Below are 24,915 nucleotides of genomic sequence, written 5' to 3' on the forward strand. Positions count from 1 at the left end.
TTTGATGTTAATATTTTATGAGATCTCAATACGAAAGATGAATCGTCCTGTGTTTATCTAGCACAATAATGATTCTTCTATATGCTAATACTAGGGTATTCCAGTTGAAATTCATACACCCTCTATGGAAGACAATCTTAATCATCCACACAGGGTGTGTAAATTTAATAGAGTTACCTGAATGGGTGACTCCATTTGAAATCTACACCCCTTGTGTGGGAGATTAAGGTACGTCATGTCTTCCATTTAGTCAAATCGAAGTGATGTAATAATCAAATAACTACCATAGTATTAGGGTAAAACAATTTTTTTTTATATCGCACTTCACTAGTACGTTCACGCGGAACCTCTGCATTGAACCATATCATGCTGATCACTCACACCTGTAAGATTAGTATCTTTGACAAGAGCGATATTGTATTCAGTCTATGATTGCAGACGTACACTGGTGATGAGTGCAACCTGCTTGTAGTGCAGCGCGATATATTCAAAAATTGTTTTACCATATTGTTATGTAGTTAATTAGATTATTACATCACTTCGACGGTGAATAGGGGGTGTATGGATTTCAACGGGAATAGTCAAGTATGCATGCAAATATTATAGTTATAAATGAAAATATATAGTTCCATACGACCTGATTCCATTTCATCAATATATGAATAAAAATACAAACATTGATTATCAAGAACAAAAACTTAAAAATTATATAGCTAATGCAGTCGGCAACAATGCGATTTTATGCATGTGATCTGCTTCCACGAAATGAGCATAAAGTCGCAAGTTGACAGTTTTGAGACGCCCTGGCTACGCGTTGGTATTCATTGTTTCACGCACCTGCTCAAGCCAGTAGTATGCCTGTATGTCCATTGTAAATAGGGGCACAATGGGACATCCACGAAGGACACACTACTGGCTTGTACAGGTGCGCGGAAAACAAAGGACATCAACTCAGTTAGCAAGGATGTCTCAAAACTACAAACTTGCGACTTTACGCTCATTTCGTGGTAGCAGGTCACATATTATATATTTGTGTACATGTAAGTAACTAATAACATACTCTCTCATTCATCTTTAAGACCTGGTTTTATTAAAATCTAGAACGAACACGGTGAATGGAAACCCCTAAATCAAATAAGTTCGTTCCAGTTGCATAGAAACTTATTTTTCATATAAGGGTAATAATAAAAGTATTAATATTAACAATTTTAATATAATACATCACGCAATAAGCCCATTTCATGTAATTGTTATATTTGATATGACGAACTAATAAAACTTGTTTCTGTAGATATATTTTGACAGCTTTTTTCAGATTCTTTTACTAAATTTCATATACTTGAGAATTTTTGATTAAAATTTGACAAATCATGTGAAGGCTGTTGAATGAAACACAATCAGCTCACATATGACAGGAATGAAATCATTTCGAAATGTCAGAAAATGTGAGGCAGAAATATGAACCTAACGCCTGTAAAAATGACGTCAAATTGAGAAAGGGCGATGTCTCGAAATGTTTAAAAAATACGTGTGAAGATATTTTCTAGCAGATATTATTTCCTGAGGAAAAGGTGGAATGCATGAGGTATAAAGAGTACAAGGGGACAACGACGGACAGACAGACACACACACACAGACAAACTGTATATTGACAGATAGACAGATGACCTGAATGGAAGAGCCAGAGACTGTAAAATGGGGCCGACAGAAAAACCACCAGACCGACACAAATAGAGAAAATAAAAGCGATAGTGTGAATCCTAGCAAACACAAAAACGTTTTAAAAACGTTTTAAATAAGTTATATTTTGGCTTTTGGTTTAGGTAAAAACGTTTTAATAACATTAAAATGTCGGGTTATATAAAGGTCATGATAACGTTTTAAAACGTTTTGTATGAAAACACACTACAACAATATTTTTAAATGTTTTCAAAAATGTTTATTGTAAACTATTTTTACAAACATTTTTGCCAAATATTGTAATAGCAATACTTAAATAACATTATGTTAAATTATTTGAACCCAGCAAACACAGAAATGTTCTTAAAATGTTTTTTTCAAAACCTTTTAATAACATTTAAATGTCGGGTTATATTAAGGTCATGATAACGTTTTTAAAACGTTATTGAAAAGATTTTGGGCAAACATTTTTCGAAAAATATTTTTTCGACCCAAAAATAACATTCTGTTTAGAATGTTTTGTATCAAGTTTTCAAGAATGTTTTTGGAATGTTATTAAAATGTTTTTATACCCTTTATATAACCCGACATTAAAACGTTTTCTGTAAAACATTTATGTTTGCTGAGCAGTAGATTATCAAAAAAAGTTTTTTAAGGTTATGAAAACGTTTTATACTCTTAATATACCCTATATATAACCCGACATTTTAACGTTTTCTGACAACCTTTTATAACCTTTTTGCGAATAATGTCGAAAACGTTTTGTGTTTGCTGGGAAGTAGCAATAACAAGAGGAAGGCTAGAGAGAGATAAGGAATGCAAGAAAGAGAGTATTTTGAAATTGTGAAAAAAACCTTAAGCGTCTGTGTCTAGTCCTTCGGAGGGGACTTAATCGTTGGTTCCCTGTTCGCAAGTACTACATTTCTATTATGCTTATTACGGGTATTATTGAATTATGTGTCTATTTTTTCCCTAATAAATTTCATTTAGGCATATATGGTGTTTTAATGCAATCGTTTTTTAAACATTTTTAAACAGTTGTTAAAAGAGCCAATAAAAGCATTCAATTTTATATCACCAACTCTATGCAAAATATTAGGTTATAGTTGATACCTTACGAGACGACATTATAACCTTTTGAAATGTCACGTTCCATATAACATGACACCACATCATGCTACCATGACATTTTCTCGATACCTTTACCCGGTTTTTTGCCGCATTTTCAATAGTCCTCCCTTTATGCAAGACGCACTTATGCTTTTCTCTCTCCCTCGCATTTGTATGACCTTATGCCACTTTTACGGCCAACGTTTGTATCACATCAGATTTCCACAAAGTTTCCAAACTTAAAGCATTATCACATAAACCATTGTACGAATACTAGTATTGTTTGTTCGTACTCGTTTGAACGGATTCTTCAAATTAAAGTTAGAAAGTAAATTTTTGACATTTTAAAAACAATTTTTATATATTTTTGGGTAAATATTTTGTCTGTTTCGATTATACTCGTATGGAACAGGTTAATTCGGCAAGACTCGTCTCTCCAAGCACTCATCTGCTCACTTGACGGCAATACCTTGGTAATTTTACACCTGGCCCCCTTTTTAACTCGATCTATCCCTGTCATATAATGCACTCTTATGAAAGTGTGAAAACCTAACCTCACGCCATCTTGTACCGGAGGCGAACTATTTAGAATAATGCCTGAATATACAGACTGCATCTGCTATACTGTTTTCAGTTTTTAAAAATGTCATCAATTTGGGTTATTTTTTTCTCCAAACATGCCAAGTAAGATATTATGTATACTTTAAAGATAAATATATCAATAGTATATAGACGTATAAAATACTCATTTAAATGCATTGCAAAAAAAGATGCTTTTACTAAAAATATCTATACATATCGCTTCATCTTCCCCCACCGAATAAATCTTTCATTAAAAAAAAGCTCCGCAAATGTTCTTGAATCGGACTTCAAAATGGTGTTTTGATGTAATGTAAAAAGCTGTAAAATTTGAAGCCAAATGACTACTTGTCATAGTTATGAGTGCTTCAGTCTGCCGATGCGAAAGAGTTGAGAGTAAGTGCATTAAAATCAAATAACAAAATCAGAGCGAGTAATGGGCTCTTCCAGTTTAAACCCATACACCCCTTGTGGAAGACAAGACCTTAATCTCACACACATGGGTGTTGATTTCAAATGGAGTAACCCATTCAGGTAACCCCATTTGAAATTTACACTCCCTGTCTGGAAGATTAATGTCATGTCTTCCATAGGGGGTGTATGGATTTAAACTAGAATAGTCCCAATGCAGGGAGGCAAACAAGTGGTCAGATTTCCAAACTAGTGCTTTCATGTTTCATTAAACCATTGAAGTCGTCTGGTTTAAGGCACCGGTGAAGTGTAAGAGTATGTTGCTATGGTAACGTATCAAAGATGAAGAAATTGGAAATATAAATATTTATTTTATCTGTAGTACATGTATTCAGGAGGTTTATGGGGAAAAACTATTCAGCATATGAAATTATAATAGTATGTTTTACAGTTATACGATGCTTTCATAAGAATTCCATGTAGCTGCTTATTTTCAAAACGCATTGTTCCGGTTTTAAAATATGCACACCCTGTGTTAAAGGATTATGTTCATGTTTAGATATAGGGGTTGAGAGTTAGAGTTAGAGTTGGGGTAATACAGTTAAGGTGCAACGATAGTTATTCCAAATTTTGTGACAATCTTTTGAATTGAATCTTTTTAATTGAACTGAATCTTTTGAATAGAATGAGTCTTTTGAATTGAATGAATCTTTTGAATTGAATTGAATCTTTTGAATTGAATTGAATCTTTTCAACAGAATTGAATCTTTTGAATTGAATTGATGAATTGAATTGAATCTTTTGAATTGAATTGAATTGATGAATTGAATTGAATCTTTTGAATTGAATTGAATTTTTAATTGAGTTAAATTGAATCTTTTCAATTGAATATAATCAAATTGATATATTACTACTAATAACCAGAGAATGGATTTTATAATATTCATATTGATGCGTGAGTCTCTTTCCTCTTTTATACCAATATCAAAAGTACTATTTGGATCAAAGCCCACTACAATTGGTTTCTTTAGATTTATTTCCCGGACGGATAAATCGGTTCGTTGCCTTTTTATGTTCCCATTGAAACGCCTGCTTGAGTTTGAATAGTTGAAACACCAAAAACAGGTCTAATATGACGAGAATTATTATTGTTGCTATTAATACCAATACCAATACCAATACCAATATACCAGAGTTACTCACTTGTATCATATGCATGTGGCTGCATTTGCACTAACAAACGTAACGAATTCACAGGCTTCTTCAACTTTGATGTTCATGTCAAGAGCCACCACACTAGCCCAATACCAGGAATGTAAGTAATCACTTAAATCCATTTTTGGCAAAAAATTGGACATGCATGATACTGACAATATGGAACTTCTTAAAACAGCTGAAAATATCCATCGACTATTATAATAGTCGACAATAAAGGTTGTCTGAGTAGATTTTCATTTAGAGTTGAACAACAACAAGCTTTGTATCATTACGCTACATAGTCCCTGAACAAATCGTCCTATTTTACCAACATTTTGAGTTGAAACAGGTGGTTATAACATATGTGGAAATGTTACATGGTTATGTCCATTTAATCAAGTAAAGCATTACTTTTATGAGGATAGATTGGTGACATTCACCAGCTAGACATGGATTTTATTGCACCATATCCCGTAATGCAAATTGATTCAGGTAACCCATAGGTACAGGTCGTGTCTACATTATGCAGAATAAGTCCTAATGCGTGGTTGGATATCATCTGAGATTGAGATTTCTTACTATGTGGCAGGTATAATACAACTTATCACAGTCTTCGCCTAGAGTTGGCCTGACCAACATATTTTTCCCTTTAATTAACCATACTATGGTGCAAAATACTTTCAGCATGCTACCTATTACCAAATGTCAACACTTGAATGCCTCTTGTCTCAGGCAAAAGGCACTTTCTGGAAAGCTGGACTGAACATGACCATCTGATGTCACAGTAGGTATGTCACAGTGGCTGCACAATAATTCTGCCACACTGTGCATGCAAGCATAACAGTGAATTGAAAAGCGCGCGCTTCAAAGTTGACCAATTTTAGAAAACATCATGTCAAAAAATGAATTTCCCCACAATGCTTCATTTATCCAAAATGTTTGAATTTTTAATATATGGTGTGTGAAGACTTTCCGAGGCTACCATCGGGTCCACAAAAATTAAATATTGTTTTGTTTAAGAGCTACTGCCTGTTTTTATGGATTTTTGAAGATCGCTCATAAATCAGTAAATATAGGCCTATTGATATAAACGGACCTACCACCATTTAGCTGAAATATTAATCTTTCTTAGCATGTAAATTATTTCCGTCGACAACGAATGACACACTTCCCTTGCCTTGAGTAAAACTAAGTAAAAACAAAACATTATCAAAGAAATTTTTAGGGAGTAATTTTCCAAACCACAATAGCTCTATAAGCCATTGTGTGTACCCAAGGCCACTATTTTTTTATACGCGATACAGTAGAATGGCTGTTCTTTTTACCATTTGTCTTCCCGTGTTAATCCAGATAACACAATGTTAATTTAAAGTCTCATTGCAAATGAATTTTTTTTTACTTTTCGGATTTAGCTTTGAGCAATGGTGACACATACCATGTTTACAGAAAAAATGAAAATTCTATTCCAGACATCGTCAAAATGTCAAACTTTGTATTTTTTTGTATTATATTTAAGTAATTAACTGCAGTTTCTTTATTCAACATCATAACAGGTTCATACTTGACAAATTTATGGTGAATGGATAGACTTTCGTTAAATATTGAAAAAACCCAAAACTACTCATGCCTAATTTACATAATAATATCATGAATACATAATTAGCTGTAATTAGCTAATTTGCATAATTAATTACTTTTTGTGTAATTTTTGTTATCAATTGAAATAACTTTGTATACATATGTGTGCAAAAAAAACCGCACCCTGATATCATGCACGGTTTTCTATTGGTATCAATTTTGCATATTAATTAGCTGAACTTAGTCATTTTTTCACCTTTAATTTGTCTGCAGATTGGCTGAAATAGCTAAAATAGTATATTTGGTTAATTTATTATAATTATTCAATGATAGAGTTTTAAATTTTGTTTTCTTTAACGAAGTACGGAAAGATAGGCATTTAACCTGTGATACTTAAATTAACGCTGCTTTTTCAAGCAAGGGTCCAAATAAACCTTCAAAATCTCGAAATGTGCCAATTTTGTCATTATAGCCATTTGTGGGTTTTAATTCCATTTATGAGCATCTTAAAATTGACACTACATCACAATGCATTGACCGATTTCAATTCCGATTTTTGATTTTTGATTCTTTAATAAAGCTCATTCATGTAGAAACATTAAATAACGTGTTTCTGCTGCGCTTATTTTTGGGGTGATATGCCTAGTCACAGTCTTCGCCTAGAGTTGGCTTGGCTAACAAATTTTCCCCTTTAATCAGCCATATACTATGGTGCAAAATGCTTCCAGCATGCTATCTGTTACCAACTGTCAACATATGACAACCAATTGCCTCAGGTAAAGGTCACTTTCTGGAAAACTGGACTGAACATGACCATCTGATGTAACTGATTCATGATCTGGGTCATAATCCTATATAATAACCTGGTAATATGGATGTATGACAAACTTGAAAAGCTGCCAAGAAGATCTGCTTAACCCCCTGAACACTACCTGCCGATCTAACATTGCCTCTGATTGGTCAATTACATGACACCTTCATTTTAGTCACCAATCAGAATGCAGGTTTACAAATAATTCACCCCAATGTTTTTGCGTGGTGAAATTATTCTAACAATGTTGCTGATTGGTCCAATTGATAATAAAAACTTCTTTTTGGCCAATCGGCCGGGAGTTCTTATGGGGTTAAAACTGAACGGATCCTGCATTAGCATAATGATTGTGCATTGTGTTGGTGACTCCTTTAGGACCAATGTAATACATTTCGATTTCCAAAATGAGTGGTTTTCCTAATAATTTTCAAAGGCTTTTTACTCAACAACCTGCGTAATGAGCACTGTGTCTGATTGAAGTGATACAAAGTAATGCATCACGTACATCGTTAGACTAAACTTAAGTAAGAAATTATCGTCTTTTATAGTCATCTATTGATTGGCTAACTACATTGAAGACCACGTCAAGGAATAGGCTATTCTAGTTGAAATCCATACACCCCCTGTGGAAGACATGACCTTAATCGCCCACAACCCCATTTGAAATCCACACCCCCCTGTTTAGGATATTAAGGTCATGTCTTCCATAAGGGGGTGTATGGCTTTCAAGTGGAATTGCCCAATAATCCACCTGTTCAAAGCATTGCCACGACACAAAGTAAAAATAATAGATCGTCCGTATCATGTTTTTCTTCTTCGACAAGTCTTCAAAGTCGTGAATATTGAATACATCCTGTCTTAAGACATTAGATCTAACACAGGTGACTTTCATCACAATATAGCTTTTTATATATAGTAAGTCATGTCTTTCAGGATTCTTGTACATCAATTATGTTACGGCCGAGTCTTGATACGCAGCTGCTATAACTTTAGAAAGTGAGAACATTCTTCTTGTATAATGTTTCACATTTTTAATAGTCTAGACTATCTGAGTCAGGTGGTGTATGACGTGCAGTCCCTAAATTCAGTAAATTTTCATCGTCAACCGTGTAATTGAATGGGATTATTTTGAAATTTTAAAACGCTTGAAATATCACAAACAAATAGGCCTATGTTGATAAATAATATAAATACAAGCTAAAACCGTTGGGGTTCGATAATGAACCCCACAAAACTAACCGAGTATATGGAAAATGCCATACGGCCGGGCGGTTTCACGAGTTGCCGGCTCGATCATGTCATCCGCCGCCTGATCTGAGTGTTTGTTCAACATTTTAAAAAGTAAATAACATTATTTGCGTTCTATAACACCCCCTCCCGTGCTTTGCAATCAAGCTTCTTCGCTATTGCCTCTACGTAACCTTTGCTGTGTTTTCAGAAACTAAAGACAAGTTCGAGAGGTTTTCATTATGTTAAACAATTAGTCAAACTCTTAATTAAGATTCTTTTTGCATCTTATTTTGCCTCTCTCTATATCAAGTCGACATACTTCGTGTAAAGCACACACTTATACTCTTTTTTGTTTTGTTTTCGTTAGTTCAAGGTACATTCCGAATACGCCTTTGAATCATTCATGATGTTTTTCTTTCCTCGCTCGTTACATCAATAACCATTACATGTATACTTTGCTACATTAACGGCCTTAAAATAAATGTGTTTTTTGAAATCTACCTATTTGATACATAGGTACTTGATGTATATATCGTCCGGGTATATCCAAACTATAGCTATATAGGTCATGCATCTTCGAGTATGTAAGTTTAGAAGGCCCACCGAATCAAGTGTTGTTCATTTCAAACTATATAGTATGCAAATTTGATAGTTCATAGTCTGTATACCTTCCTCACACCATTTATGGAAGAAAAGACCTTAATCTCCCAACACAATTAGGTGTGTAAATTTGAAATGGAATCACACATTCCGGTAACCCCATTTGAAATCCACACCCCCTGTTTAGGATATTACGGTCATGTCTTCCATAGGGGGTGTATGGATGTCAAGTGGAATAGCCCAATAATCCACTTGTTCAAAGCATTGACGACAAAGTAAAAATAATGGATCGTCCGTATCATGTTTTTCTTCTTCGATAAGTCTTCAAAGTCGTGAATATTGAATACATCCTGTCTTAAGACATTAGATCTAACACAGGTGACTTTCATCACAATATAGCTTTTTATATAATATAGTAAGTCATGTCTTTCAGGATTCTTGTACATCAATTATGTTACGGCCGAGTCTTGGTATGCAGCTGCTATAACTTTAGAAAGTGAGAACATTCTTCTTGTATAATGTTTCACATTTTTAATAGTCTAGACTATCAGAGTGTTTGTACAACATTAAAAAAAGTAAATAACATTATTTGCATTCTATAACACCCCCTCCCCTTGTTTTGCCATCAAGCTTCTTCGCTATTGCCTCCGCGTAACCTTTGCTGTGTTTTCATGAACTTAAGACAAGTTCGAGAGGTTTTCATTCTGTTAAACAATTAGTCAAACTCCTAATTAAGATTCTTTTTGCATCTTATTTTGCCTCTCTCTATTTCAAGTCGACATACTTCGTGTAAAGCACACACTTATACTCTTTTTTGTTTTGTTTTCGTTAGTTCAAGGTACATTCCGAATACGCCTTTGAATCATTCATGATGTTTTTCTTTCGTCGTTCGTTACATCAAAAACATTACATGTTTACTTTGCTACATTAATGGCCTTAAAGGAAATGTGTTTTTTGAAATCTACCTATTTGATACATACGTACTTGATGTATATATCGTTCGGGTATATCCAAACTATAGCTATATAGGTCATACATCTTCGAGTATATAAGTTTAGGAGGCCCACAAGAATCAAGTGCTGTTCATTTCAAGCTATATAGCATGCAAATTTGATAGTCTATCTGTATACCTTCCTCACACCATATATGGAAGAAAAGACCTTAATCGTCCAACACAAGGTGTGTGCATTTAGAAATGGAATCACACATTCCGGTAACCCCATTTGAAATTCACACTCCCTGTTTTGAAGATTAAGGTCATGTCTTTCATATGGGGTGTATGGATTTTAAGTGGAATAGCCCAATAATCCACCTGTTCAAAGCATTGCCACGACACAAAGTAAAAATAATAGATCGTCCGTATCATGTCTTTCTTCTTCTTCTTCGACAAGTCTTCAAAGTCGTGAATATTGAATACATCCTGTCTTAATACATTAGATCTAACACAGGTGACTTTCATCACAATATAGCTTTTTATATATAGTAAGTCATGTCTTTCAGGATTCTTGTACATCAATTATGTTACGGCCGAGTCTTGGTATGCAGCTGCTATAACTTTAGAAAGTGAGAACATTCTTCTTGTATAATGTTTCACATTTTTAATAGTCTAGACTATCTGAGTCATGACGTGCAGTCCCTAAATTCAGTAAATTTTCATCGTCAAACGTGTAATTGAATGGGATTATTTTGAAATTTTAAAACGCTTGAAATATCACAAACAAATAGGCCTATGTTGATAAATAATATAAATACAAGCTAAAACCGTTGGGGTTCGATAATGAACCCCACAAAACTAACCGAGTATATGGAAAATGCCATACGGCCGGGCGGTTTCACGAGTTGCCGGCTCGATCATGTCATCCGCCGCCTGATCTGAGTGTTTGTTCAACATTTTAAAAAGTAAATAACATTATTTGCGTTCTATAACACCCCCCCCGTGCTTTGCAATCAAGCTTCTTCGCTATTGCCTCTACGTAACCTTTGCTGTGTTTTCAGAAACTAAAGACAAGTTCGAGAGGTTTTCATTATGTTAAACAATTAGTCAAACTCTTAATTAAGATTCTTTTTGCATCTTATTTTGCCTCTCTCTATATCAAGTCGACATACTTCGTGTAAAGCACACACTTATACTCTTTTTTGTTTTGTTTTCGTTAGTTCAAGGTACAGTCCGAATACGCCTTTGAATCATTCATGATGTTTTTCTTTCCTTGCTCTTTACATCAATAACCTTTACATGTATACTTTGCTACATTAATGGCCTTAAAGGAAATGTGTTTTTTGAAATCTACCTATTTGATACATACGTACTTGATGTATATCGTCCGGGTATATCCAAACTACAGTTATATAGGTCATGCATCTATTCAAATAAGTTTAGGAAGCCCACCAGAATTAAGTGCTGTTCATTTCAAACTATATAGCATGCAAATTTGATAGTCTATGGTCTGTATACCTTCCTCGAGTCGGTAATTTAGAGTATTTGTATCTCTAAATGTAATGATGAGAAGTATATAAAAGTATATATTTTCAGAAAAGAAATGATACAAGGAATCCAACGTATAACATAATTTTCCAAAATGTAAACAGTTTTTGAGAAAATATCGAAATTTGATTTTACTTTCCTGACTCGAGAAAGGTATGCGAACTATACATTTTTTATCCTCGTTATCTCCCTTCCTTGGTTTGTATATAAAAATGCGCACCATTAGTATTACCAACAATAGTCTATGTTGTTTCTGTTTCATATTGTAATGTAATTTTTTAAGAATCAAATTATACTAATGCATTTTATATAATCCATTCAAAAAAGTAGAGGTCAATTTCTTTCATAGTCAAACAGACAATATGCATGATATAAAAATATAATACACTTTGTATAATAATCGTATTTTAAGCATAGAGCTCCATGTTTTAAGGATTGTTGACGCTATATTTAAATCATGTAAATTGACGCTATATACAGTCATTCTGTCGGGTTTCAATTTTTTTTGCTTTTAGGTGGTTTTAAAAAGCATGCCTCTTCCAGACGCGCCATTGGAAGAGGCAAGCTTAAACCTTTCAAAAACACCAAAAACGAAAAAGAAAAACAAACAAACAAACAACAACAACGAAACAAACAAACAAACAAACAGACAGACAGACAGATAGAGAACAATCATTTTGATATGTAGGATCAAAAACAATCATTTCGAGGTAGTAATTAATTCTTTGTGTAGGAATTAATTCTTTGTGTTTGGATCAAAAGTTTAAATCAAAATCATTTTGATATGTGTTCCAGTAGCAATGATGATGATAGTGAAGAGTGACATGACTTTTAAGAAGTTATTTCACTCTTCATAATTAAAATTACATAGATATATGTGACTCCATTTTGTAAGGATGAAAGGGATAATATGCCACATACATGTATATAAATTTTAAAATTAGGTTTAAATGCTATATATTTGAAAATTTCTTCCCCAATCTTCCCCGATCGTTACGCAATAATGGTTGATTTACAAATTGAAACAAAAAACCTGTACGATTCTTGACAATGTCAGTTATATAATCCTGAGAAAAGAACTCTTCATTTTTTTATCGTTATTAGTGTCAAGTCAGTGCGTTGACAACATAGCAATATGAATTATCACCCACTTCGACCATTTTTTTTTGTATCACCAAAATACATTTATCTCTGGAAAATAAGGGAATAAACTGGCACGGATGCATGTGGGATGTTAGATCAATATTAAATTTGATGCTTTGAAGTCGCCCGAATATGTACTGTAGTTCAGTATTGTGTACATTGTACTTTGAACCGCTTAATAATTATCAAGATATGAAAGGTGAAAAGGTTTCAGTTTCACACGCACTTTAAATTATTATTTATTATCCTAAACATGGATATTTTATACACATAAGGGATAAATTACCTCAGGATGGTTTTCTTGAGATGTTCCGTCTCTCCTATGGGATTGCATTGACAATTCCATTTTTATGCGAGTTCTTGGCCAAAAGAGAAAGGTCTGTGACATTTTAAGAGCTTTAAAAAGTATCTGCAGTTTCAATAAAGTATTTTCAGATATCTTTTCCCAACATTATATTTAAAAAGCAATTTATACTGATACATTTGGAATACAATTTTATAAGCACGACTCATCATAATCATGTTAATTTGAAGATAGTTGCTTCGTCGGGCTGGAAAAGACACCGTGGAATTTACCTGATAACATTATATGACAGAAATATACAGTGAAATATAAAATTGAATCAGACAAAAAAAGTTAAATGCTAGATACTTTGATTTCATGAAGAACTTCTGTCTGCATGAGCCATATATGGAATGGATATTTTCCTATTTGACCAACAATAGTTTTACTATAGCCACTGTGTCGTCAAACGCATATGCAATTTCTAATATCAATAACAAATTTGAAATCAAGCCAGCAGTTAAATTGGATATTCCATTTAAATTCCACACTACCCAATTGGAAGATTTTAGAAATATCTTCCACAGGGGGAGTATGAATTTCAAATGGAATTACACATAAAACAACTCTATTTGAAACTCACCTCCCTCTGGGGAAGATTCAGGTAGAATCATTCTCAGAGGGTGTAAGAAATTTAAATGGAACTGCCTAATGTGCTCATTCCATTTGAAATTATACGCCTTCTGTGGAAGATATTTCAAAATCTTCCACAAAGGTAGTGTGGATTTTAAATGGAATAGCCCAACGATGATATGTAAGAGAGTAGTTACTACTCAGTACGTTCATCGTTTGAAATGTCATTTGTTTAACAGATATAAAATAATTTATCCCACCAAATCTACCTTAACTTCAGTTTAAAATGTAACATGGAAAAACAGAATTCCCGCGCGGGATTACATTTTTCTACTTGTCTCCTTTATTATTTACGACGGCGAACCTGGTAAAAAATTATGTTCCTTAACAATAAATGTAAAAATTATGTTCATTAACAATAAATGTAATATTCTTTGATTTATTTTGAACTCAATTCCGTTAAATTCAAGTGTGAAACAAACTGATACGGAAGTTTGAAATATTAAAATGCAAAGTAAATTTTGTGCCGTGTATTGAACAAATATCAGTTGTTTTCATAGTTTGCCAACCATTACATAGTTCCTTGTTCAAAGTTTGCTAACCATGTCAGTAGTATTATATTTTGAACAATTGGCATCATACTTTAACACACTTAGCACTTCTTAATCATATAAAATAGACTGGAGAAATGGTTTCAACAGACTGTTCACAATTTCTACAATCTAATTTTGCATGCGGTATTTTGTGATTTACACTTTCCCTCTTAAAATGCTGTTTTTTACATTCACATTGATTACAACGTTACTTAATTATGTTAGAATGATTTAACACTTCAAGAAATGTAAGGTAGCCGTGAATAATTTTTTATTTTATCAAAACAAATTGATTAAATCTAGACCACGATGATGTTATAATACCAAAATATCTATTTTTGACATGTATACGCTAAAGAGTAATACTGTTTGCTTGACAAAAGGTATTCAGTCTGTGCACTTAAAATTATTACAATCGCAAATGTTAAATGTCGCGCTTCGAAGAAAAAAACAGTAAATGCCACCGAATCTATGTCAAGATTATCTGAATTAAAAATACGAAGTGAGAGATGGAGAGAGAGAGAATCGCTTGGCACAAACAAAAAACGTGTCCACACCGAGGTGGTTCAAAGTCACCAGGGATTCAGACCAAAGATTGAGGCAGATACACAAAGGCTCTCAGTGCGAATGCATCATGTCAGTTCCGTCACCTGAATCTCTTAAGGGGGTTTAAGAAGGTGAGAAATGTAGGACATTCTTAGTTATATACACATACATCATTCATAGTAGGTCTTTTTTGTTTTATATTGGCTATGTATTTGATACAACTTGAGGATTGATTGCAATGCAGACGCACTCCTTATGAGTATACAGAGGATGTGGTCTTACACTGGAAACATTGAGTTTGTCACAGTATTTCTTCAGAGTAAAAAAGTGTGCTTCAGGTATTTTACCATTTTAAGCCGATTAATAGCATTAACTTTAATGTTATTTTCACCAAATGGCGTTGTCATTTTTAACTTTATCAAAACAAATTGATTAAATCTAGACCACGCTGATGTTATAATACCAAAATATCTATTTTTGACATGTATACGCTAAAGAGTAATACTGTTTGCTTGACAAAGAGTATTCAGTCTATGCACTTAAAATTATTACAATCGCAAATGTTAAATGTCGCGCTTCGATTGAAAAAAAACCAGTAAATGCCACCGAATCTATGTCAAGATTATCTGAATTAAAAATATAGAGTGAGAGATGGAGAGAATCGCCTGGCACAAACAAAAAACGTGTCTATTCCGAGATGGTTCAAAGTCACCAGGATTCAGACCAAAGATTGAGGCAGATACACATTGACTCTCAGTGCGAATGCATCATGTCAGTCCTGTCACCTGAATCTCTTATTGGGTTTTAGAAGGTGAGAAATGTAGGACATTCTTAGTTATATACACATACATTATTCATAGTAGGTCTTTTTTGTTTTATATTGGCTATGTATTTGATACAACTTGAGGATTGATTGCAATGCAGACGCATTCTTTATGAGTATACAGAGAAAGTGGTCTTACAATGGAAACATTAGGTTTATCACAGTATTTCCTTGCAGTAAACAAGTGTGCTTTTATCATTTTAAGCCGATTAATAGCATTAACTTTAATTTTGTTTTCACCAATGGCGTTGTCCTTTGCATGGCTCAGATATATAACTTTAGTTCCATATGAGGCTGTCGTTTCATGGGTTTGTCACAACTTTGCAAATGAGGTCATTCTTTGGTATAGATGAAATAAAGAGCATCTTATTCCATGCATGACAATGTGTTCTCAGCAAACACAAAACGTTTTACAGAAAACGTTTAAATGTCGGGTTAGATAAATGGTATCAAAACGTTTTAATAACATTCAAAAACATTTTTGAAAACTTGATGAAAAACATTCTAAACAGAATGTTACTTAAGTGTTGACAAAATATTTTCCAAACGTGTTTGCCCAAAATATTTAACTATAACAATTATTTTCATGACCTTTATATATTAAACTGACATTTAAATGTTATTAAAACGTTTCGACTTATCGTTTTAAGAACATTTTTGTGTTTGCTGGGATGACAATATTTGACTTCAATTGCATATTTGTTGCAAAACTATAAAACCGTACATGTTGCCCCATACGTATATTGTCAACCGTTTTGAACCAACATGGATGAAAAACAAAATAATTATATATATCGTAGAAACCGGGAAGCCGTGCTATGTGAATAAAATAAACAATCCTACGTGAAATATGGTATAGTTGTCATCTTACCTGGGTATCATTGAAGCTCGTGACAAGCTCATATCCTTTTAACACCTGATCATTTTCTTTAACATGTTCCAAAGCTAACTCCACAGCAGGTAAAACTCCTCTTCCCAATCTTCCTGGTTCATCCTCGTTAGAAATCGGGAATAATCCTGTAACATGTATATATTTAACAGGTTCCTTAGTGCCAACTTCATTCCCTAATTGAGAATTCACATAGCCTGGTGCTGTTAATAAGCATGCTAAAAGCATGGGAAGTAAAAATTCCAATTCCCGCGTAAAATTTAGGTGGTGGTTGTAGAATCGTCTGCTAAATCGTTTGGTGCTGTTGTTATACCAGTTTCCCGCCATTTTTTCTGCGTATTTCAAAGGCATTTTTCCGTAGTAATATTTTTATGCTTTGTAGCACTAAATGTGTGGACTTCGTAGAAGAATAACAAATCCAATTTTCCTAATCTATATACAAAAGACAATCATTGTAGACACTTTACACATAAGTAGAAACAACTAACGTCATCAGACGAGATTTCAGCTTAATTTGGCGCTATAAATTGTTAATTTCATCGTGACAATTTATATAGGTTTTCACAGTAGGTACAAGTTAATACGATGTGATACAAACAGCAATGACGATGAAAAAACACCAAAATGTTCATAATTCAATCACCAAATTGAACAGAACAAATACCAATGTACAGCTACTTAGAAATCTGTATAAAAGAAACGTAACGTTCCACTGAGCAATATGACAGGTATCGACAGTGACCATGCACGGTTCAGTAAATATCCAGGTAAATCGTTATTCATATCCATGCAATGTTAAGAACGGAAAGTCCAATTTGTTAAAAATCGTTTCATTTACAGAAATTATGTTGATAAAAATATCTGTCTTTCCACACTATTGCTGTACACGGTGGTGAATCCAATTCGGCATACATACATCCACAGTGACTGTGTGCAGTAAGGTATTTGCAAATGTCAAATATCTCCAATTGAGCGTTCAACTAATTCAACTGTTAATTTGAAGTCAGCCGGAATAATGTGGAGTAAAAAGCGCTGTAATAACACTGTCCCTGGTGTTAAGTCGAAGCGTAATTCCAAAATCCCTGGAACCAATCGTTAAAATAATGCAAAGACGATCCGCTGATTGTTCCACTATCACAATAGTGCATTTATCCGAGCTGTGAAAATGACCTGTCACCATCAATACACATGCACAAAGTGTAAAGTCTAAAACTCGATGATAAAAATCGGTCCACAACCAGAGCCAGGCGAAGAGTGAGCCAGAGTAAACTACAAACTCAATCGCTTCTGCAATGGATGCACACGTTTATATACACGGAGACCGGCTTCAGGTACTAACAGAGGACCATGTGCACCAGGAACTGACTACAGGCTGCAGCAACACACGTGTGGTCGCCACGATTGGGATAGTGGCTATGACGTTTTGTTTCCAGTAGCAGCATAGCACTCCGAACGTCGCAACAGCCGTATGTGACAGATGACAGCAGCAGTAGCAGGGGGATGACACTCACCTCATTTGCATGGCAAAATTACCCGTCTCCTCTGCAGCCAATTTGTTTTCGCTCCATCGAAATCAAGCTGGTCACGGAGGAGACTACCTTCCTTTGTGTTTGTTCATTTGTGTATGGAGAGCCTTTCTTGGAGTCCATGACTTAGGCTACTACGCTCTCAGCTAGAGTCCGACGCTGCATTGTACTAGAAATACCTTTTCTGTGAAATCGCTATAGAGCCAATCGGGAACACGTATTCAATTTATAAATATAGCATTAAATTAGTATCACATAGTGGCCTCCGTGCAGTGGAAAACCTTAAAGGCCCATTCAGTGATTTGCTCATCCGGACGATCGTAAAAATCATCAAAATTCAGATTTTGGTACCTTTGTAATTGGCATAGATGTGCTAACATAGCCTGCTAGTGGTTCGGTCGAAAGCCGTGTATTTTAGACAAAATAAAGCATTTGCATGATTCTGGACTTTTGATACTGACAGTACAAAAAGTCCGACTCGAGATCGAAAGAAGCTCACTCTCCACGTACCAACACGCGTTGCGTATTGTTTCTACTACTTATTACATCAGTAGCTACTATTTTAAACAAAATACACAATTTTAACTGTTTTTCATATTTGAATTGACCGTTAGTTTGCCTCGGTGATCTTTAATTGCTTATTTTGTTTTCTACTACAAAATTGTAGCTTAAAAGCGTCTGTTTTAAATCAATTTAGACTCTACTTCCCCGTGTTAGAAACACTGGACTAGGAAGTTTTTCCAGTCGATTGGTGGCGCACTGTACGAAAATCTCGATTTTCTCAGAGTTGAAGTAGAAAACCTTTCTAAAACTTCTGTTTTTGACTAATTTGTCGATGTATTCAGGGAAAAGTGGTTTAATGAAATTCTGTAGACTTATTCTTTATTTCTAAGCAACTCTGACAAATTTCCATTTTTTTAATGTTCCTGTGAAATCACTGAAAGGGCCTTTAATTCTTTCATCAAAAAGAAATGAAAATGACCAAAAAAACCGGATCCACCTGTACGCCTATAAAATGGGCACAGAAATTTGTCTCAAATATGAATGAATTTTAAGAAACATACGGGATATGATGAACCAATGACCTGACGCCATGATAGCAGGATCTATTAGTTGTTTTATATACAATGCATATACCGTGTTGTCATAATATCAATATTTGGCATAATATATAACGACTAATATTTAGTATTGTAAATATGCAGTTCATATGCACAAACGAACACTGATCTTTATGATATTCAGGTTGTTGTACATCTCATATAACATGTCATATAGGAGGTCATATGTGTTGACCTTCTCCTATTGTATTTGTTCATCTGTGTATGGAGAGGATTAACGCCATTAAACGCCATTAAAACTCCATCAGTATTAGGGCGTAGTTCAGTGAACTCACCAGATTGCTATTCCAAGTACTTTGATAAATACAGATAATATGTATTGATGGGTCGAGGCGATTGCATTGAAAACCTAATACATTATTCATAACAGTTACGTAATCAATCGATAGTGCGGACACTTTTCATTTGCAAACCACCAAAATTCGTGATCTTTTAGCGTTGGAAAAGAAACCACGTGAATAGAGTGCCCTCTCAAGAATATCAACTCTCTGGCAGTAGTTTTAGCACAGCAGCAGTAGTAGTAGACGAGTATTTGAACGGCGCGCTCACGGTAAAATTGGCAAGGATGAAAAAATATGCGAAGAGTAGCTCGAAATATTTAACGGAGATTCAAAGTGCGCCACGCCACGCCAGTTTTTCTTATAAACGCAGACATTTAATTCAGACATATCACATTTTTACGTTTGGGAGGCTTGGTATACAGTATATATTCCACGTTTTTTTTACTGTGTGAACTATAAATATTTGTATTTCATCTTTGGATTCTCGAGGGCCAAATTACGTCTGTGATATATGATGCCCTTTTAGATTGAAATTTAAAAAAATTTAAGGATATAAAGCGGTACTCATAAGAAACTATGGAATTATAATTTAGTATTTGGTACTTCCCTGGTCCAAACTAAAAGGCAATATGACAACATAACATTACAGGCATACAATAATAATGCACAAAAAGTGCCTGTAAGTTATACCATATGACATGTATGATGACAATGAACAGCATGATATCAATGTTATCATATAAAATCATATCACAGTGATGATAATAAACAATATCATACCATTTATGACATCAACATTGTTTTGTTTTTACAGTAGTCAATATTCTCTCATTTACTTCAATTTTATCTCTCTTTGTTTACGTATCAGCCAGACACATAGCAAAAATCGAGGTATCGATTTGTCAAAACCTTGCTGATGAGGTCATTCTTTGTTATAGATGGAATAAAGAGTATTTTATTTCACGCATGACAAAATGATGACAATCTATGACCTCATTTCCATAGTTGTGCAGTCAAAATGACTGTTCAACAGTAGACTTCTCCGTAGTCCACTTGCCCATTTTGCATACTCTGGCTATTACATTTAACCATAAAACTCTGATTTATATTGATTTGTGTGCAACTGATAGATTTTCACATATGTATCTGATCTTTTCAGTCACCGCACTCCCTCTGTTTGTTAGCTTCCATCGGGGTTCGCTATCAATAAACTGGTAGATTCCAAAATCAGAATTGTTCAGTATTAAAGTGAGCCATTATAATTATGCAAGATAGTGTTGCATTCAATTACTTTAATTGTCACTATACTAATCATCTGATATTTTTAACTCTTTATGACCATTTTACTATTGAAAACTTTAATTTTAATAAACATCAGTATAATTTTGAGTTCAACAAAATGGGTTCATCATGACTAATAATAACATATTTTTAATAAAAATTCGACTATGACATAGTCTAGTTCAACAGTATATAAACGCTATTTTAGTAACAGCTGCAGGGGTTACTCTATGATATGATGTTATTTTCAGAAGACGTCAAAATGTGCAGAAAGATAAAAACATACCAAATCGGCTTTAGTCTTACCAGACCTTATTGATATATAGATCGAAAACAAAATATAGCAAACTGCTATCTTCAGTAGATAACATTAGATTTTGGTCTCATGTGTATGGTCAAATGTACGTAAAATGAATTCATTAAATGGGTTACTTTCATTTAAATATACGCTGTGGCATCAATAGTGGGACCATTGCAACCAATGAATGAATGAGGTGTCATAATGCGCAGAAATAAAGTCCACATCGAATGCATATCCCAAATTTGGCATACAATATTATTAATCGTTTGGGGAAATGGCCCTCATTTTAAGGGGTACTTACTTTTTGGTAGATGTTCATAAATGTGTATAATTATATCGAAATAAATCTAAATCTAAAAAAAAAAACAATTTTAGTAATGTTATGTAACACCTAACAAATAGGTATACGTTAAAATTGTGGGGTAATATTAATTTGTACCTCGTTAGCCCCCTACCCAAAGCGACCCATAACGCGTTATGCCACACTTATCTGATAAAAGGAAGGTTTTTTTATTGCAAACTCTAATGGTGACCCGCAGGTCAAATTGCCAGAATTGTACATTAAACACACAAAATGCAATTTGCAGGCAGCAGTTTAATTAGCGCCCATATTGCAACATTGAAACAAACAACTATACAAACATCCAATCCAACCCAACCCCATCCCCCCAGTAGGCAATGAGGATAAAGTGCCTTGCCCAAGGACACAACACGTTGGCACGAGCGGGGATCGAACTCACCACCTATGTATTATGAGTCGGGCGCCTTATCCACTCGGCCACACGTGCTCACACTAAATATACCTCGTAACATGTTTTTGTTTTGTAAGAGCACCCCTGACACACACTCAAGTTGAAGACATTTTCCATATACCGAGACACTCTACAAATCACCTAACCTAACCAACAAATCGGTATAGAGACTTTGTAACCCCTCATAACGCACTCAAATTCCAGTTAAAAAAATAGTTATTTAATTTACATTCAATTTTCTTTTAAAGTCCATTTTATTTTGTCCAGAAAATACAGACAGACATAGTTGCCCCAAATTATATCATTTTACTCCATTATTGAGCAAACTAGCGTACTTTATCACACTTCATCTATTTTGCATCTATACTTAACCCAGATGATACAACCATCGAGTAAAATGTACACTTTTGATATAACATTATTTGATTTGATCGTTAACGTTGCACAACCTTTGGCTATAGTTTCACAAAACTGTCATAGGTACGAATGTATTATTAAAGGTAAATATTGTGTTATTAAAGGTAAATTATTGTAAGTACAAAATGGTATTTACGTTTTTAGATGGTTATACAGGGTGTAACAATAAAATTTGTACAATTGCATTTTGACTTCTCAGGAAAAAGCGAAAAGAGTTACAGCACAAATGTAATATGCAATAGAATTAGTGATATCTTGGCTAAAGGAAGACGTTTAGTTGGTTTCTCTACTAGCTTGGGTTCAAAAGTTATGTCCGATTAATTAAATCATCCAGAAAACGTGTTGGGCCACTTTTGCCATGCTAGCGTATATCAAGTTTGAACCCCCGGGGGGGGGGGGGCACTCCAACTTTTGAGGTGACGCGTATGTAGGGCTGTTAAGACCCCCTTTTTCAGCATCGCTGTCACCCAAAGACCCCATATTTTTTACGAACACAATGCCTGCTCCGTGCTCTGTCACCCGAAGACCCCCTATTTTTTCATTTGATCTGTCACCCAAAGACCCTTACAAGTTCAATTTGAACAGCAACTCGATTTTCGAGGTTTTTGTAGCGCTGTTTTGGTTCTCACCCAAAGATTCCATTTAAAAAAAGGCCATGTTCTCACCCAATGACCCCATATTTTTTACATTTTGCTCTCACCGAATGCCAAAAATCATGCTCTCACCCAATGACCCCATATTTATTACATGTTGCTCTCACCGAATGCCCCTTAGTGCGAAAGCGCCAGCCCTACACCTATATCCATTTCAAATTGAAGTGCCCCCCGGGTTTGAACCGCGTTGATTGTGTTTATCGTGCATCGAACGTCAAAGAACTGACACAAAAGAATTATAAGTGGTGTTTCTTCATATAATTAACATGAACTTAATAATAATATGATATTTCTTTAAAATCTATCAATGAAGTCATGAAATCTCTTTCAAATTATCTTATAAATAAAGTAATTTCTCATATCCCTGAGATGTCATTGTTAAACTGAGAACAGTTGCACCCATAAGTACAAAACAATACAAATTTGAAATTAAGTTCAGCTGGGCTTCTAGCTGTTCTGGGGCGACCACTATTGCCAGCATTTCTGTCAACAAATTTTATATACTTCTCATAGTTATATGTAATTGTATGCCTTGAAGGAAGACGTGAGTTTGGAAAATGAGCTATAAACAATCTATTGGTTTCTGCTTGACTCCATGTGCTATACCGAATGTCACAACCATAAAAATTGCGCTCTTCCAACGTGAATTGGGGTTGAAGGTGTTGAGCTGCAGCCACGATTTCTAGTAAATGAGGTTGTTATGTCAGTGCTTAGTTGTGACTTTCAAAAACTCAAGGAGATATTCTATTATATAATCATTTCTACCACTTCGAATACCCCATTGTTTAAATTAACCTATCATAAGATCACCGACCAACCGGTCCATGGTTCAACTCTATTCAGTCACTTTTGTAACACTTAGACAAAAGTGGCCCAAGCGGTTTTAAGACTAGGTTACATAATTGGCTATATCTTCACTTATATACCTACAATTTTATTGAAACAAAGCTTATCTGGTGGCTAAAGAAATGATCTTGATAGACATATTAATATCAAACCAAAAAATAGGCGGCATACTTGTGTCATTCTATTTTCAAAATTGTACAAATTTTATTGTTACACCCTGTATTCGGTGCTACATTCATGCATAATGTCCTCAGAGATCGTGTTGAATACAAACAAGGTTACAGCCCGAAATTGTGTCAACGAATCTACAAGCTCTTTCTGAAACATCATCATAATCATTAAATATGAAAGAAACTGAAACGCTGTTCATCATACTAATGTTCGTGTAATTAAACAAAATATTTTCAAATGCATGTTTTCGTTTCAATGTAATTATAATTATATTACATGTATGGTCTTTTATGCTGCATGAATGTAATCTTCGCCTCAGATGAATAATTATAATTATTGCAGTTTCAAAAATATTATTTGATTTGTATCCACGCTAGTGGTTTTTTTGTCTTTTAGAAATCTTTATTAGTAACGTCATACAGACAGACATAATTGCCCCAAATTATATCATTTTACTCCATCATTGAGCAAACTAGCGTACTTTATCACACTTCACCTATTTTGCAGCTATACTTAACCCAGATAATAGAATCATCGACACTTTGGTATAATATTGTTTTGATTTGATCGTTAACGTTGCACAACCTTTGGCTATAGTTTCACGAAAATGGGTACACAAAAGTGTTGAAGGCATATTATAAAGTATAAAAAAAGATTTACGTGTTTAGATGCATGGTGTACTCATATATCGTATGGATACCAACAATGTTACATAAAGGCTGAGCATTTCTTCAATTAATCTACAAGCTCTTTCTGAAACATCATCATGATCATTAAATATGAAACAAACTGAAACCCTGCTCATCATACTAACAATAATTGTACGACTGAAACTAGAGGTAAAAAATTATTACAGTAGTTGCAAAAAAACACACCAACAAACAGGTAAGGTTTTTACGCTTTTATTATCTACAGGGCGCATTAGAATGTGTGGTACACATCAGTTTATTGAAAACCTGTATAATACAAATGCAGCGT

At 34.3% G+C, this 24,915-nt stretch overlaps 1 protein-coding gene across 1 annotated transcript in view; it reads right to left on the reverse strand.

Annotated features, from left to right (window-relative positions):
• The window catches only part of LOC140165944 (gamma-aminobutyric acid type B receptor subunit 2-like), a 447,371-nt gene extending 429,296 nt beyond the window's left edge, over positions 1–18,075 (reverse strand). Inside the window, 1 exon segment of the mRNA XM_072189287.1 lies at positions 16,571–18,075. Within this exon segment, the coding sequence (XP_072045388.1) occupies positions 16,571–16,939 (369 nt within the window). The 5' untranslated portion in view covers positions 16,940–18,075.
• Between the last annotated feature and the right edge of the window lie 6,840 nt (positions 18,076–24,915).

Source organism: Amphiura filiformis, chromosome 12 (genome assembly GCF_039555335.1).
Source record: "Amphiura filiformis chromosome 12, Afil_fr2py, whole genome shotgun sequence".
Lineage (NCBI taxonomy): Eukaryota > Metazoa > Echinodermata > Ophiuroidea > Amphilepidida > Amphiuridae > Amphiura > Amphiura filiformis.